We start from the raw sequence: 17,507 nt of genomic DNA, 5'->3' as shown, positions 1-17,507 counted from the left end.
GATTGATTTATTTATTTATTCATTTATACAAGCACTGGGTACAGTCAGAAGTGTGGGAGGGTGAGAGAATTCCCAGAGCCAGAGCGGGGAGCAGAGCAGGCAGAAGGACCGAAGTACACTGCTGAGGGGAGCAGAGGGCGCCATGTGGGACCCTCCTCCGGTGGCCGGGGAGCAGCCGGGGATCAAACCGGCTCTGCAGAGGCTGCGGGCAGCTTCGCAACCCAGCTCTCAACCACTGCGCCACCAGGGAGGCCCTGGATTCTTTCTTTTAGTGGTATCTGACTTTGGTCAGATAAAGTCAGTGCTTTGTAGTTGTCATTGAGAAGTACAAATTGCTTGATCATAGATATCTTGTTACTAGAACGCCCTTTGAACAGTTAAAATTGACCAACGGGGGAAAAATATACTGCTGGGTTGGGGTGGACAAAGACTTGATAGATTTATTTCATTATCAGATTGTCATATCTGGGTAAATGTTTTTTTTTTTTTTATTTTTCCACTTAATGCTATAGCTCCCCTCCCTCTCATTTTAAACCTTTGAAAGTTAAAAATTAAGTCACCTAATGTCACTTTTTTTCAGGACATGTTTATAATTGATATACGTTTCCATTACTACTTGCGCACCTGGGTGAATTGTACATTGGATGTTATAGGAACAATTTTGGTGATTGTGGGAGCTTTACCACTCTTCATTCTGGGGGTTATTCCATTGGTATTTCTCTACTTCACTATACAAGTAAGTACATGACTTTTTATGTGTATTAATAACTTAAAAGTTCACAGGAAAATATAGTTTCAACCCACTTCACTCCTGTAAGTGAAGTTTCTCCAACAAGCAGACTCCAGTAAAGAATTAGATGTACTAGAGAATTACTAGGGGAAATGTCTATTAAAAACAAAGGAGAAGGAACAGGAGAGGGTTGTGTGAGCCCTCAGACAATGATGCAGTTTTGATCCTTGTAAAGGAGCAAAAGGGGAGAGAAAGATTTAGTAGGGAAGAGTCTTGGACTGCAGAAGAGTTCCATAAAATGTTTGGTCAAACAAATGGGAATTTGACCACTAATTGGCCTGCTTTAGCACCTTCCCCCAATGCTCACTCATTGGCTGGGAGCGACCTGTGCAGAAACAGAAACCATGCCAATACAGTAGGGCACCTGGGGACAGGGTGTATGGGGGGAGACTGCCAGTTAGCTCTGTCAGGGATGCTGCAAAAGAATGGAATGGGGGGCCTCCCTGGTGGCCTAGGGGTTAAGTCTCAGCTCTACACCACAATGGCCTAAGATTGATCCTTGGCCAAGGAGCTAAGCCACATGGTGCAGCAAACCTCTCCTGTCTCACCCGCTGCTCCCCTCAGCAGTGTATTTCAATAGATCTGCCTGTTCTGCTCCCCACTCTGTCTCTGGTAAATCCTCTCACCCCCTGCACCTCTGGCCTACACTTCAGTTCTTCTATACAAAAATAAATAAAATCTTTTAAAAAAAAGAGAGAGAAAAGAGAGAATGGAATGATACATTTCTATGGCTGCCACAAACCTGTATGTTTACATTTTTGCAGAAAGTTAATTTGCTTGTAAATCTGAGAGGAGATACTGCCTTTTTGTCCTGTTATCCCAGATGTCAGAAAACTATTGCTGCAAGAACTAAGTAGACCTATCATGATATACCTTTGTCTTCTACGTAAAGTATTGTCAACCAACTTCAACTCCAAAATTATGATATTGTGAGGCTACAGGGAAGACCAAAATTTCTTATCATATATTTTAAATTAAATATAAATGTATTTTTTTAAATGGAAGGTTTTTTTTTTAAAGATTTACTCATTTTTCTACAAGAACTGGGGTACAGGTAAGAGGCATGGGAGGGTGAGAGGATTCACCAGAGACAGAGCAGGGAGCAGAAAAGGAATATGGACCAAAGGCATTGCTGAGGGGAGCAGCGGGAGAGACAGGAGAGGTCTGCCACGCCATGTGGGTATCTCCTTGGGCACTGGGAATTGAACCAGTGCTAGTGCTGCAGAGACTGCGGACAGCTTCACAGTGCTACACTCAACCCGTTGCTCCACTGGGGAGGCCCAACATAAATGCATTTTTGAAGCTCTTTACACAAATGGATATAGTAATTGTATTTTAATGCTTAGCAAAAATAGTAAGTTTTAAATTCATATTGGGGTTTAGTCTGCTCAGACCAGAAGATTAATCGTTTCCTCATTTCTACACCTATGCTATCATCATTCCCCCTACCTTGCATTTTTTCCTTATTTTCTCTACCTGTTTAACTGAGGGATGGTATTGAAGATCAAGAATATCTGATTAAAAATACCATTAACAAATGAAATTGTGTTAAATAGTCTTAATGGTTGGTAGCAAGGTGACTAAGAACAGAGTCTAGAAACCATGTTTTTTTAAGTGGGAACTGTCAAGGGTGAACCATGAATGTGGATCAGAACCTCAAATTCTAGTCACTTTACTCTGTTTGGCACATCATTTGCCTTTGCAGGCTTCATTTCTTTTCCCTGTAAGAGTTTTGCTTTAGGTCAGTGGTACTCAAAGCATGGTCCCTAGAGCCATGAGTCATACTCTAGACCTACTGAGCCAGAGTCCCTGGCTGTGACCCTTAAAGAAAACATTTTACAACCTAAATATATGCAATTTTTAATTTGTTAATCATAAAATAATAAAACTGGATGGAAAGAATCTCTCAGGGTAGAGCCTCTGTATTTTAATAAACTCTCTAAGTGACTTTTGCTAAAGCATCAGAAACAATGATCTAGATTACAGTTTCTTAAACTAAATTCTTTGGAGAGGTTCATGGATGGAGTCCAGGACTTCTATAATTCACTGAGTTTTTATGACAAGCTCTGAGTGCTCATGTGTATATACATTTGTCTAAGGAAAAGGGTCTTACCATTAATCATATACGCAGATGGGTCTATGACTCCAATCTTAATTCCCAGTCTATATACAATCTTTTAGATTCCCTTGCATTCCCAAGTGTTACAGTCCTTTTCAGTTTTCAGAGAACTCAGAGCAGAGTTTGTAAACTGCAAGCTAACAGATCATACTTAGCTCAGGATATGTTTTGGCTTAGCTTACTCAGTGTTTTTGTCAAAATGAAGATTTCAGTCTCTTGTGCTTTTCCCTCCCCTGTTTTGATCACTCTCCTGCCTCCCTCCCCTGCTGTATGTCTCTAATTTATAGCTTGCCTGCTAGCTTTGTCTCTTGTATTTTATTCTTTCCTTACTATGATGATGGGTGACTTGGTGGTGGGAATTTGGGATTACACCTGAGAGGAAATATCAAACATCACACAAAAATGAACACTGATGTAATATATACACACATATATGTATATATATTTAATAAAAAATGAAGACATTTTAAAATCAGGATTTTATATAAAATTCCAGAACTGCAGGTTTTTCAAGATGTGGCAGCTGCTGGTTTTCATTTCCAGTTTGCAACAGTTATCTTGGGGCTGGTGAATGATGGTCCAGTTAACTCAAGAGTATATTCCCCCCAGCTCTCCAGGTCCCCACCCATCCCAATTGTCCTCAACCCAATGCCAAGGGGAAGTAACCAATTATAACTATAGACTGCACTGGTATTTTTCATAAAGAAAAAGTAATAAAATATTTTTCTATCATTATATTTAGGTCTAAAAATATTGTCCCTTTGGCTTGTTTCCCTCATTGGATGGGTTACTGACTGTTTATGTTTTCACCATATGACACAGAGCTCTTTCGCCATAGTAGATAGCCAATAAAGATCATTTAGAGCACCATTAAAGTGAAATTTTGCTAATTATGTTCTAGTTGTGCTATCCAGAATTTACTCTTATGAGGTTATATTAATTTCCTAGAACTTCTGTGACAAACTGGGTGGCTTAAAAGAACAGAAATTTATTCTCTTACAGTTTTGGAGGCCAGAAGTCCAAAATCATGGTGCAGGTAGAGTTGGTTTCTTCTGGATTATCTGAGGGAGGATCTCGTCATTGTTTCTCTCCTCTCCTTCCAGTGGTTATTAGGGAACCCTGACATTTTCCTTGACAAATCAATCCAGTCTGTTCCATCTTCATAAGCATTCTCCCTGTCTGTGTCTTCTCCTTTTCTGTCTGTTATGAGGACAATCATAATAGAATTTTAGTGCAAATCCTAAATCCAAGATGATCTCCTCTTGAAATCCTTAGTGATACTCTGCCAAGATCTCATTACAAGTGAAATCACACTTACAGGTGCTGGGAAGTAGACCATGAACTTAACTTTTGGGAACCATTCTTTTTTTTTTTTTAAAGATTTATTTATTTATTTATACAAGCACTGGGTACAGTCAGAAGCGCAGGAGGGTGAGAGGATTCACCAGAGCCAGAGCAGGGTGCAGAACAGGCAGACCGACGAAGTACACTGCTGAGGGGAGCAGTGGGAGGCAGGGGAGGTCTGCGCGCCATATGGGACCCTCGCCCGATGGCTGGGGATCGAACCGGTGCTGCAGAGGCTGCGGGCAGCTTTGCAGCCCAGCACTCAACTGCTGCACCACTGGAGAGGCCCTGGGAACCATTGTTTAAACCAGTACACAAGTGTCTTGCAGTATTCAAACCACAGAGAAACTTCTGCTACATCTTTTCACCTCCACCTTTTGGTTTTGGACTAGAGATACTACATGGCGAGCTCTCGGCAGATTCGACGTTTAGCAGGGGCATCTCGTTCTCCTATCATTTCCCACTTTAGTGAGACCTTATCTGGAGTGTCCACTATTAGGGCATTTGGACACGAACAGAGGTTCATCCAGCAAAACAAAGAGGTGGTGAATGAGAACTTGGTCTGTTTCTACAATAACATAATTTCAAATAGGTAAGTCGTATCAATACAAAATTCAGGACCAATCTGTTCTTTGATATTCTTCACTGACTTCTAAACAGAAACATTGTTTTATTGTGGCATTTGGTGATGTTAAAGACAAAGACGAAAGTCTTAAATAATTTTAGTATTTAATATCCATTTTAATTACATTTTATTTATTACATTCATATAAAAGTTATATACTAATTTATATGAAAATAAGGGCTCAAGGTATTTGAAGGTTATATTGGCTACTATTAGAATTAGTGATGATGTGACTATGTTGAATTTATATTTGTAGAATATATTTTATTTGTATACAATATGATATTTTGTATTTGCAGTTATAATTTTATATAAAGGAGAATAAATATTAAATGGTAGTTTGGCACAAAGTAAATCTTTTTTTTTAAAAAAAGATTTATTTATTTATGCATACAAGAGCTGGGGTACAGGCCAGAGGTGTGGGGGGGTGAGAGGATTCACCAGAGACAGAGTGGGGAACAGAGCAGGCAGATTGAAGTACACTGCTGAGGGGAGCAGTGGGCAAGTCAGGAGAGGTCTGCTGTGCCATGTGGGTTGCTCCCTGTCTGGCAGGGAGTTGAACTTGTGCTGCAGAGGCTGCGGACAGCTTCATAGGTTGCGTCTTAACACCTTGTGCCACCAGGGAGGCCCCAAAGTAAATCTCTAAAGACTAAATTTATAACCTAAAAAAGTATATATAATCAGAGAAGTAGTTGATTTTCCAATAATATTAAAAAATACAATGCATCATTTTAGCTGGTACTCTTTTCTCTTGCTCTTCATTACTGATTAGGTTTTAAAGCAATGTTCGGCCAAAATAAAGTACATATTTATGCAGAGAAATCTATAAGCTATCATCATTATGATAGTCTTGTGTTTGACTGCCTCCTACCTAAGTGAGGAAAAAAGAGAAAGCAGCTCTAAATGTTGCTTCTTGATTTCAAATCATCTTGTTGATTTCTTTGAGGAGAGTTCGTACTAAGTGCACCAAAACTTTTGCGTCTCATTTATTAAAGATTATTTTCCATTATTACAGGTGGCTGTCTGTAAGACTTGAATTTCTTGGCAACTTAATGGTGTTCTTTGTTGCACTGCTTGCTGTGCTGGCTGGCAATTCTATAGATTCAGCAATAGTTGGTTTGTCCATATCCTATGCCCTAAATGTAAGTAATTATGATTTTGTGGTATGTGATATGTTTATAATCCAATTAATTAAATTCTCATCTCCTTTGCCTGTCTGAGTTATAGATTGTATTAACTAAGTCATTTGGATTACCCAGGAGGCTCATTTCTTCCTCTCTTGGTACTAGCAGGAAGCTGGCTCAGCAGTTCTAAATTAGCTCACAGAAAGACCAGGCAGATGCCCAAGCTGAGTGCTAGGGGAGCAGGAAACTCCTGCTGCTACAAAATTACTCAGAAGTTTCCTGTTCTCCTATCCTTATAGGTTTACAGAGTGTAACAGGGCTAGGGGCTCCCTCTACCATGGCTGGATCTCTCAAATTTGCCCAGTCTAAGCAAGAAGATAAGGCAAGCTCTGGGGAAAATATATGTTCTTCTTTGCTTGTAAGTTTTCCTCTGATAAGCCCTGTTTTATATTACACTACAAAGCACTAGTGATATGAGTGTGATCATGTTCCCTTTATGAAACAGAACATTCTTTAATGTACTTAATATAATTTCACATAATTTAAAAGAACTCTAGCTGATTTGGGTATATACCTTTAGTCTCTTAACAAAATCCCTTGAGATTTGCTGCATTTCAGAATTTAGAATTTACACTTCTAGAAAGGAAATATGGTACATATGCATATGCAGAGTTCAGGGGAGAACTCTGTGTGTTAGGTGGGTTAAATAAATACCTTAAAGAGCCCCACATCAGTTTAAGTCAGTAGTCATGGCACAAAACTGAGAAACAAACAAATGAAATTTTCTGAGTTTTTTAGACTTTTCTAATTAAATTTGAAGTTATAACCTTGGAAAAACTATATTTGGGGGCAAGGTGAGAAGATAGTAGAGTTAAAAGAAAAAGGAGAAAGGAGTAATCAGAAAGCTAGGAGAATCCTCCTTCTGATGGAAGTAAGAATGTCCAAGGTAACATGTACACAAATTTTTTTCTCATTTAGAAAAAGGCACATCCAGTTAATTTTGGTATTTATCATTCCTTATACCAAATATGGACAGCTTTAATATATGTTGAACTATGTTCATTTTATCTTCTGCCAAATCATTATTCATTTTATTTATGAGTTAAATATATTTAAAGAAACTTGTAATTGTATATATAAATATGCTTATAATTTGAAAAAGCCACAAGATATAATGTATATAGAACATTGAAAATATAACCTTATAATGTATTATTAATATTATGTAAAAGACTAAGGAATATTCTTGATGTCCCTCCCCACACCCAGATTACTCAATCTCTGAATTTTTGGGTAAGGAAAGCATGTGAAATTGAAACAAATGCAGTTTCTATTGAAAGAGTTTGTGAATATGAAAATATGAATAAAGAGGTAAGCACTCTTAAATAATGACCACTTCAGTCAACTTGATTTTTGTCCCTCTAGTTCCTCACTTTATCTGAACTGTCATCTTGTTACAGGGCAACCCCAATATAAAACGGGTTGCCTGAATGTGGGTCCTCACTTGCACACTTAAAGGGGACTTAAACTGCAGACACACACAAAAGGTTAACAAAAGGTTTATTTGCAAGGGAAGGGGAAATGAGGAAATGAACAACTCAGGGAGAAAGAGGAGATAAATTCTTAAATGCGTCCTACTGGTTCTGCCGACCTGGAATCCCAAATGACCCTCTGAGACAAAACACTGCCTGGCCAAGAGCATGAGCCAAGAGAGCTGCCCTCATTCACATGGCCAGTTAAATAACCAAACGGAGAAAATGGCTGCTTAACTTTGTCTGCCCTTAGGTCCTCGCACCTCCCTTTGGGGATCATAGGATTTGTAGTTCCCAGTGTCTTGTTGGAGTGGGGGTGGCATCCACAAAGCCAGTATGGAATTTGCTCAGGACATCCTTTCTCCCTAACAATCTGATCCCAGTGATCATTCTATCTCATGAAAACACTACCCCTCCCTGTGCAGCTTCTGAGCAGGACATGTCTCTTCTGTGCTTTCTACCATCTGTTGTACCTCCAATAATCCATCTCAGATCCTCAGCACATGTTATTAGTACCCTTTGTCATCTGCTGATATTCACATGGCTTATTCCCTATGTCCAATCAAGCCTTCCCTAACCATCCCTACTTAAAATTACACTACCACCACCACCAATCTTATTTCTTGCTTGCCAAAGTTTTATTATCATCTAATGCTCTGCATGTGCTATTTTGTTCATTTGGTCTTTTTTTTAATTATAAGATTTATTTATTTATTTATATAAGAACCGAGGTACAGGCCAGAATCGCGGGAGGGTGAGAGGATTCACCAGAGACAAAGCGGGGAACAGAACAGGCAGACTGACAAAATATACTGCTGAGGGGAGCAGCGGGCGTGACAGGAGAGGTCTGCTGTGCTATGTGGGACCCTCGCCGGCTGGCCAGGATTGAACCGCGCTGCAGAGGATGCAGGCTCAACCGCTGCGCCACCAGGGGAGGCCCTGTTCATTCAGTCTTTTTTTTTTTAAGTCTTTTTTTTTTTTTTTAAATAGAGGCATGTTTTTTATTTATTTATTTGTTTGTTTGTTTATACATGCACTGGGTACAGTCAGAAGCACAGGAGGGTGAGAGAATTCACTAGAGCCAGAGCGGGGAGCAGAGCAGGCAGAGTGACGAAGTACACTGCTGAGGGGAGCAGCGGGCGGCAGGAGAGGTCTGCGCGCCATGTGGGACCCTCCTCTGGTGGCCAACCACTGCGCCACCGGGGAGGCCCTGTTCATTCAGTCTTAATGAATTTTAATGAACCTTAATAAATAAAGGCAAGACATTTTGTTTTACTCATTGCTGAATCTCCAGGAAGCATATATTGGCAGAGTGAACACTGAATATTTGGGAAATGAATGCATGACACAAACTGCCCTCATCTCAGCTAAAATTTTGTTGCCTTCAGCTCTTTTACGGGATTTTAATTGTTTTTTTTCTGAATTTTCTAGGAGATAATCCTTCTTATTTCTGAAAACATATCTAAAACTTCACAAATAGATGAAAAATTTTGTCTGCAATATTTAAGATTATTTTAGAAAAATCATAATATCAAAAAGTATTATTTTTTTGTCATTGATCCTCACTGCTATTAACATGCTTGATAATTTTCAGGGGGAAGGTTTTTTATTATAATTATAGTTTAAACATTATTTCTTTGTTTTAAGGCACCCTGGATAATGTCTAAAAGGCCTCCATCACAATGGCCCAATAAAGGAATAGTGGAATTTGTTAATTATCAGACTCGATACCGAGATGATCTTGGGTTAGCATTACAAGATATCACTTTCCAGACTCATGGGGAAGAGAAGGTACCACATGTATTTCATAAGTTTCACTTTCCTTTTTATCCAAATGCAGACCACATATAATGTTTAATATAAGGTGATCATTTGTTCAAATTTTATTAAAAAATAATAGACATGAGGTTGCTGCTGCTTATAGTAAGTTTTTCTTCTATAAATAAAAAAATGTATATTCAAGATGCTCATGCTCCATCTTGAAACATAGTTTTAGTATACTTTAATTTTTTTAGCTTTATTGATTTATAATTGACATAAAGTTGTATATATTTAATGTGTATAACATGATAGTTAGATATATATCTATATAGTGAAATGATTACCACAATCAAATTAACATGTTCATTATCTCACATAAGTACCAGTTTATTTTCTGAAAATACATTTGACTTTGTGTAAAGTTAAGGTGGACAACATGTAAACTTGATACACTTATATGTTATGACTACCATTGTAGTAATATTGGCACCTCATTTCATTTTAGTGATTAGAATAATTAAGTACTATTCTCTTGGCAAGTTTGATGTTTTTAATGGATGCAGGATATCAAAGATATATAGGCATGCCTATATTTATTGTAACATTACTCACAATAGTCAAGATATGAAAACAACCTAAGTGTCCATCTATATAAATGGATAAAGATGTGAGATACCCACGCATGCATGCATGCACACACATGCACACACAGAGGGAAGGAGGAATATTATTTAGTCATGAGCAAGAAAGACATCCTGTCATTAATCACAACTTGGATGGACTGTGAATACATTATATTAATGAGATAAATCAGACAGAGAAAGTAAATATATGGTATCACTTATATGTAGAATGTAAAATAGTCAAACTCATAAAAACAGAGTAAAATGGTGTTTACCCGAGAATGGGGTTGGTGGGGTAGGACAGATGTTGTCTAAGGACACAAACTTGCAATGAGTAGTAAATAAGCACTAAATAAGTAGTAAATAGATTTTAATGTACACTGTAGTGAATAGAGAATAATATTGAGACAATAATATTGCATTTTTTAATTACCAGGGGTTATTTGGGGATGTGGTAAGAACACTTAAGATCCATTTTCTTAGAAAATTTCAAATATATGATATAACATTATTAACTGTAGTATACATGTTATACATTAGATAACCAGTGCTTGTCAAATATCTCCCCATTTTCTGAATACCTGGTATCCACCATGCTACTCTCTGATTATATGAATTTGACTGTTTTATAGTACACATTTAAGTGATACTATTTGTCTTCCTCTGTCCAGCTCTTTTCACTCAGTATAATGGCTTCTAGTGTCATCCATGGCATCACAAATGGCAGGATTTCCTTCTCTTTTGTGGATGAATAATATTTCATTGTATGAACACTGCATTTTCTTTATCCATGCATCCATTAACAGACATCTTGATTACTTCCCTGTCTTGGCTATTTTGTGTGGGAGTGCAGATTTCTCTTTGAGATACTGACTTCACTTCCATCAGACATATACCAGTATATTTAATTTTACTTCAACTATAAAGTAAAATGCAACAATAGGACTACAATAATTGCCCAACATAAACCAAATCCATAGGAGAGAATGTTCATATAATTGATGACATCATATTTCCCAAGACTATTAGTAAGATGGGAAAATGGTTGAGTTCTAATTTAGTTAATAAAAACCATGTATAAAAAATTGATAGTATATCAGTTTTGTATTTTTAAAAAAGCAAATATATACACAGCAAAAATACAAAAAGAATACCTCCTATTTCTCTCTCTCTCTCTCTCTCTCTCTCTCTCTCTCTCTATATATATATATATATATATATAGTGACATATAGTACTTCTCTCTGGATAATGGGATTTAGGTCACTTTTACTTCTATGTTTTTTTCCACATTTCTTAAAATATTTTTTTAAAGCAAAATATTTTATTTATTTTTAAAAAATATTTACTTATTTATACAAGAACTGGGGTACAGGCCAGAGGTGTGGGAGGTGAGAGAGGATTCACCAAAGACAGAGCGGGGAACAGAACAGGCAGACTGACTGAAATACACTGCTGAGGGGAGCAATGGGCGAGTCAGGAGTGGTCTGCTGTGCCATGTGGGTTTCTCCCTGGCCAGCCGGGAATCGAAAGCCGCGCTGCAGAGGCTGTGGACAGCTTCACAGCGCTGCGCTCAACCTGCTGTGCCACCGGGGAGGCCCCTCTCAAAATATTTTTAAGAAAGTATATTATTTCCCTAATCAGAATGTCCTTTTACAATTATAGAAAAAGCCACAATATCCCCCTTTCTGACAGAGATTTATCTTTTATAACCCCAAACATCTGTTTTTCTAACCTTTTCAATCAGGTCTACTGTGGTGATATTAAGGACAGAAATATTTTGGGACAAATGAAATCATTGTGAAGTTTTGCTACCCCAATTGATACAATAGATTCCTGACTTTTCTGATAAAGTTCACCAGATTTGAGATTTAAGATCTTTTATTAAGGCAATTCAAGCACCTTAATGTTCTCTCTGTTTAATTTTCCTACCACCCAGATGGGAATCAACACCAGAGAGACTGCTTTAGTTCTTAGGACCAAGTGAACACTTTCAGTCACATTTTCAATTATGACAAACTGTTTTGTCCAGGAGTCCAAAATCTTCAGACATTTTCTATGGCCACCCTCAATAGATTTAATGTAGCGGCTATTTTGACACACCAAGGAAATTCCCAGACATGCCTTTAGATTTTCAAGTCTGACAAAACATTACAAGACCTCTTTGATTGCTTATTTGCTTGAGGGAGGCAGGGCAGACAATCTCGTTTCTCAAGCCAACTCATTACCATTGTCTGCTTTGCCACATTCTAATGGCTAGATCTGTTCATTTGGGGGCCATTGGTTTGCTTAAGTTAGATAGTAACACAATTACTTAGGACTAGGGGGAAATCACATATTAGCCTGAGTCTTTCCAATGAGTAGGGAGTGTATGTATAGTTAAAGACTTCCTTAGAAGCCACATTACCTCTTCCATGCCAGTCGAGCTTATTCTAGTCAAAATTAGATCCCAATTGTCAGCCATCCAACATATCTGTTTTCTATTTCCTGAAAAAAAAAGTATAGTGTGAACTGTTTATGATCATTTTATTACAGATTGGAATTGTGGGAAGGACTGGGGCAGGCAAATCAACATTATCAAACTGCCTATTTAGAATTGTGGAGCGGTCAGGAGGCAAAATTATTATTGATGGAATTGACATATCAACTATAGGACTTCATGACCTTCGTGGCAAACTTAACATTATACCCCAGGTAAAGCCTTTCTGAACTCACTCCAGGTAAACTTTATTTTTTTTAATGTGGTCCTTCCAGGCATATTAATTTTTGGAAGCCACATAAACTATTATGAAAAATTTCTATGTAAATAATACTATTAAAAAGTTTTACTCTAACACATTCTTCTATTTGAAAACCTGGCATATCATTTTGTAAGTTTCCCTCCTAATAGTAAATGCAATAAAATTTTAATGAAGAACAGAGTGAATGCATTGTGTTTTATGGAGAGAAAGAAATATCTGAAGCTCTTGCTTGATTGGTGATAGGACTGTAGAATTTTGATTCTTTTGACTTGAAGTTTAGAAACATGAAAAAAAAAATGATCACATCATTTTCTAAAGTCCTTTGATTCTTCCATCTGTGAAATCAAAGCAACTTGATCATTACCAAGTATGCATATTGGTTTAAACATATGTCTGCAGTTAAAGATGACGTGTTCACTTGAGACTGAGAAATTTAAACTGAACATTTATGAGATCTTTGTATTAATTTCTAAAAATATCTTAAAATACTGTAATTTCTGTGTCATATTATTTAGATTTATGCTTATAAATTTCCTTCAAAAATTTGAGTAATATCTGATTCTGGCAGGGAATGCTGTAAAGAAAGGAGAGATTAACCACTTCTCTTTTATGACTAAAATGCAGGTATATTAAAATACAGTTTTACCAGCCATGTTGGTGTATTAGAAAGAGATTGGACTTGACCAAACATTTACTTTCCAAACATTTACTTTCTAGTTGGTGGACAAGAGTTCTTTGGAATCTATAGTTTACTCTCTGTAAAATGGAGAATTTGACTTTTATTATTTCTGGTTGGAGTGTTTCTTGATAATAAAATATACATATTGTACATATATCCTATTTTATATCATATCCCTTATGATCACTATTGTTGTGACTGACATTTTTTTATACAAGTATACGAGGAGGAAAAAGAGAAACAAATATTTTAAGGATTTAATATGATTTATAGTTTATTCTAATTCTATTCTGCTTTTATTTTAAATATGAAATGAATTTAATAACTATATTAGGTTTGGTCATTTTTGTATTTCCATACTTATTTTCTGAGTCTGATTATTTTTAAAACTGTACTTATGCCTCAAATGACAGCAAGATTACCAAGTACCAATTTTATTTTCTAGGATCCTATTTTATTTTCTGGAACCCTTCAAATGAACTTGGATCCCCTAGAGAAGTATTCTGATAGCGAGCTGTGGAAGGTGCTGGAACTTTGTCACTTAAAAGAGTTTGTACGCTCCCTTCCCAAAAAACTGTTACATGAGGTTTCTGAGGGTGGTGAAAATCTCAGGTAAGCTAAGAACAAAGCCCTCTGCCCAGGTTATTCATTCCCACTTTTTTAGAAATTCATTCCCACCTTTTTAGAGCTGGCCTAAAAGGGAAATTGGTTCTAAGCCACCAGGACTTTGGTGTGTTCAAAACACACCATTGCTGATTCTCTATAGAGAAGAGGGACAAGGAATAAGATGGCCACCACAGGCTGGAAAACTACTGGTAAAGGGAAAAAAAAAGGGAGAGGAATAGTAAAATATGATAAATCATCTAATTGAATCTTTTTTTAGCGCAGACTCCTAAAAGAATTACCTTCCAAAAAAATGTTTTAAGTGGCTCCTTTGTCTTAAGTCTGTTTGATGTTATTAGATAGTTCCCTTCATGTGTTCAGAGACTATGCAAGAGAATTAGCTCCCCTCAACTCCTGCACCCCATAGCTCTGCTTATGCCTTGGTTTTTTTCCTCTTTCCTTTCTGTTTCTGCCACACTGGATTCCTTGCTGGTTCATGAATATGCTTGACCAGCTCCTCCCTGTCTCAGGGATTTTATACCAGCTGTAGCATTTGCCAGGAATGCTTCCCTTGGAAATCTGCTTGGTTCAGCACCCAATTCTTACAGGTCTTAAATTAAAAGGGTTCTTTGAGTGAGGATTTCTTTGACACGCCCATCTAAAATGTCCACTCCAGTTTACACCCTCCCTTTCTGTCTGTTTGAATTCTTCTTATTTCTATATATTTTGCTTATTTTGAGAATGCAAATTCCGTATAGACAAATATTTTTGCCTGCTTTGTTCTTTGCTCTATTTCCAGAACTTGGCTTTGTGGCTGGTATACTCATTTCTTTTTGGATATTTGTCACTCATTGAATACTTTTGATTAAAATATTTAATTATGAATGTGTGGTAGAATCATTTTAGAACAGGAAGTGCATGACTATAAAATTTACTGTTGAAATTATTTTTTTCTTTTCTCTAACAGCATTGGACAGCGGCAGCTTGTCTGTCTTGCTCGTGCTTTGCTTCGAAAAACAAAAATTCTCATCTTGGATGAGGCAACAGCTTCCATTGATTTTGAAACTGATAACTTGGTACAGTCAACGATCAGGAAGGAGTTTTCCAACTGTACTGTCCTGACAATTGCTCATCGACTGCATTCTGTCATTGATTCAGATAGGTAAGCTTTTCTTGTTTTCAAAAATAAATCGATTTCTACAGAGGTAATTATTGAACATATAAAACATTTCGATTTTAATATTATTTACCACAAATGAAAAATAGTATCTGTACAAAGAAATATAAAATTTTTCCTAGTGGTATGGGAGTTTCCAAAATAACTACAAGAAAATTTTAATGCTAAGATAAACTAGAAAACTTGATAAAGTAAATAGAATATCTGATATAACTTAGTTATCTAATATTTATATTAACAAAAATAAAATAAAGGTGAACTGGAAAAAATGATTATAGTTTGCCTAATTGGATTTTTTTCTACATTGCAGGGTGCTTGTTTTAGACTCTGGAAGGATTATAGAATTTGAAACACCACAGAATTTGATACACCAGAAAGGACTTTTCTTTGAAATGATAAAAGAAGCTGGAATAAAACAAGACTCAGAGACAAAAAATAAATAACTTAAATTGTATTTTGGTTACATCAAGTTAAAAGAAAAGACTGGTATTTAAAAAAAAAACGACGGGGAGAAATGTACAAAGAGGCTACAATCTGGCACATATGTTGATTGGCACCATAGTTCTAATTCTACTGGGCTGTATCTTCTCTCTAACATTCACGGTCTCTGTAATAGCTACCTTCTCGTAGGTGCTAAATGCCTCTGATACTTGACGTTTCTGACTTTGTTCAGGGTCACCTCTCTAAAGGTTTCATTTTTTCCTTCTTCTCTTCAGATCCAAATGTGCTTTTTTGTGTGTGTGTGTGTGTGTGTGTGTGTGTACTCACTAACCCCATGTGCAAACCTTTGTCATGGGAGGGATCATAATCTATTTTAATTCATTTAGTCTTTCTCCCCACTAAAGCTTCTTGAATGCAAGTGTCCAATTTTAGTTGTTATGTATCATAGTGCCTTTCATGTAGTTGGTACCTTACAGATATTTGTAGAATGAATAACTGGGTATTTTAGTGCAATAGACACAAGTATATAAATGTATATACATACGTATTTACCCACATATATATAAGCAATGTGTTGAGTCACTGTACAGTATATAAAATTATGGAGGAACAAGAGAAAGAAATTTTAAGCTATTTAGCTGCTTTTTGGAAAGAATGGTTATATGTTAACTGAATTTTATGTGCTATATATATTTACAAATAATTTTTAAAAATATTTTTACTACTTTGAGAAAAGCATTTTTTTGAACATTATTTTTGGCTGGATTATCTCAGTGAGTTATGTATCAGATGATATACATTCATGAGAAGATTACTGATTTGTAGTTCTAAGACTATTCTAAAGGCTTTTTGACTTAAAAGTTTATGGAATATTATAAAAGCAACATTATTTCTCTGTCTTGCCCTTCAAATTTGAAGTGTTGAAACTTCAGTATTTTTCCTTCAAGCTGATTTTAATAAAATATTTTAACATGTTTTAATGTTCACCAGTTCTTTTATTTTGTCTCCTCCCTATACAACAACCTTGCATAATCTTGTTTCATCCCCTAAAAGTACTTACGAAAACTGCTTAAATTATAAAACCCTATTTTTTCTAAAACTTGCTCTCATTAGTGTGTAAATTACTTGAAATATTGTCCTGTTTTTACAATCCTTGAAATGCCTACCACTATTCTTTGAATGCAGTAAATTTTGAATAAATATCTGTTGATTCCACTGAAGGATTTAGATATTTCATTAGTCAATTAAATGTCATGCTTTAGCTTCTTTACGCCTACAGTAAGCCAATCATAGATACTCTGTAATTTAAAATATTAATTCAAAATGGATTAAATGATTTGAATGTAAGGCTTGAAACCATAAAACTCCTGAAAGAAAATGTAGTATGACAAGGGTCTTAGCAATGATTTTTTGAATCTAATACAAAAACCAAAGGCAAGAAAGAATGAAATTATTGTAGCATACCATCTCACATCATACATAAAAATTAACTCAGAATGAATTAAAGACTATAATATAATACTTGAAACCATAAAACACCTACCTGAAAACACAGGCTGCAAAATTGGCTTCAGTGATGTCTTTGGAGACTCAACTAGACTGTCAAGGGAAACAAAAGCAAAAATAAACAATGAGACTACATCAGATCACAGCTTCTACACAGTGAAAGAAACTCTCCCTAAAAGAAGCCCTTCTGAATGGGGGAAACTTTTTACACATCAGACAATCAACAAGTGACTAATATCTAAGATTTCCAGAGTTCTCAAACAATTTAAAAAAAAAACCCAAAACTAATAAACTTATCAAAATGACTAGAAGAGCTAAATAGACATTTCACAAATCAAGGCAGATGGACAACCGGCACAAGAAAATAGTCATCTCTTATGAGTTAAATGTAAATAAAAATCACAATGAGAAATGATCTCAAATGTGAGAATGGTCACTATTACA

The 17,507-nt window shown here is 36.3% G+C and overlaps 1 protein-coding gene and 1 long non-coding RNA gene across 4 annotated transcripts in view; one reads left to right on the top strand and one right to left on the bottom strand.

Moving 5' to 3' along the window:
• LOC119257278 (multidrug resistance-associated protein 1-like) overlaps window positions 1–16,522 on the top strand; it is a 79,954-nt gene extending 63,432 nt beyond the window's left edge. For 2 of the 3 annotated variants that reach the window (XM_054700357.1, XM_037525099.2), the window contains exons 20-28: window positions 581–736; window positions 4,646–4,845; window positions 5,894–6,020; window positions 7,272–7,373; window positions 9,182–9,325; window positions 12,452–12,610; window positions 13,782–13,948; window positions 14,907–15,101; window positions 15,427–16,522. In XM_054700357.1, coding sequence (XP_054556332.1) covers window positions 581–736; window positions 4,646–4,845; window positions 5,894–6,020; window positions 7,272–7,373; window positions 9,182–9,325; window positions 12,452–12,610; window positions 13,782–13,948; window positions 14,907–15,101; window positions 15,427–15,559 — 1,383 coding nt within the window. In that variant the 3' untranslated portion in view covers window positions 15,560–16,522. The remainder of the gene's footprint in view (window positions 1–580; window positions 737–4,645; window positions 4,846–5,893; window positions 6,021–7,271; window positions 7,374–9,181; window positions 9,326–12,451; window positions 12,611–13,781; window positions 13,949–14,906; window positions 15,102–15,426) is intronic. The other variant, XM_054700358.1, reaches the window with a different exon arrangement.
• On the bottom strand, window positions 3,887–17,150 carry LOC119257279 (uncharacterized). Its single transcript, XR_005127992.2, has 3 exons — window positions 17,101–17,150; window positions 12,324–12,403; window positions 3,887–4,109 (listed from the first exon to the last, which is right to left on the bottom strand). It is a non-coding gene; the product is annotated as an uncharacterized LOC119257279 (long non-coding RNA).
• Window positions 17,151–17,507: the final 357 nt, after the last annotated feature.

This window comes from Talpa occidentalis, unplaced genomic scaffold (genome assembly GCF_014898055.3).
Source record: "Talpa occidentalis isolate TD23 unplaced genomic scaffold, MPIMG_talOcc4v2.1 talOcc4.4, whole genome shotgun sequence".
NCBI lineage: Eukaryota > Metazoa > Chordata > Mammalia > Eulipotyphla > Talpidae > Talpa > Talpa occidentalis.
This window is presented reverse-complemented; position numbering and strand designations above follow the sequence as displayed.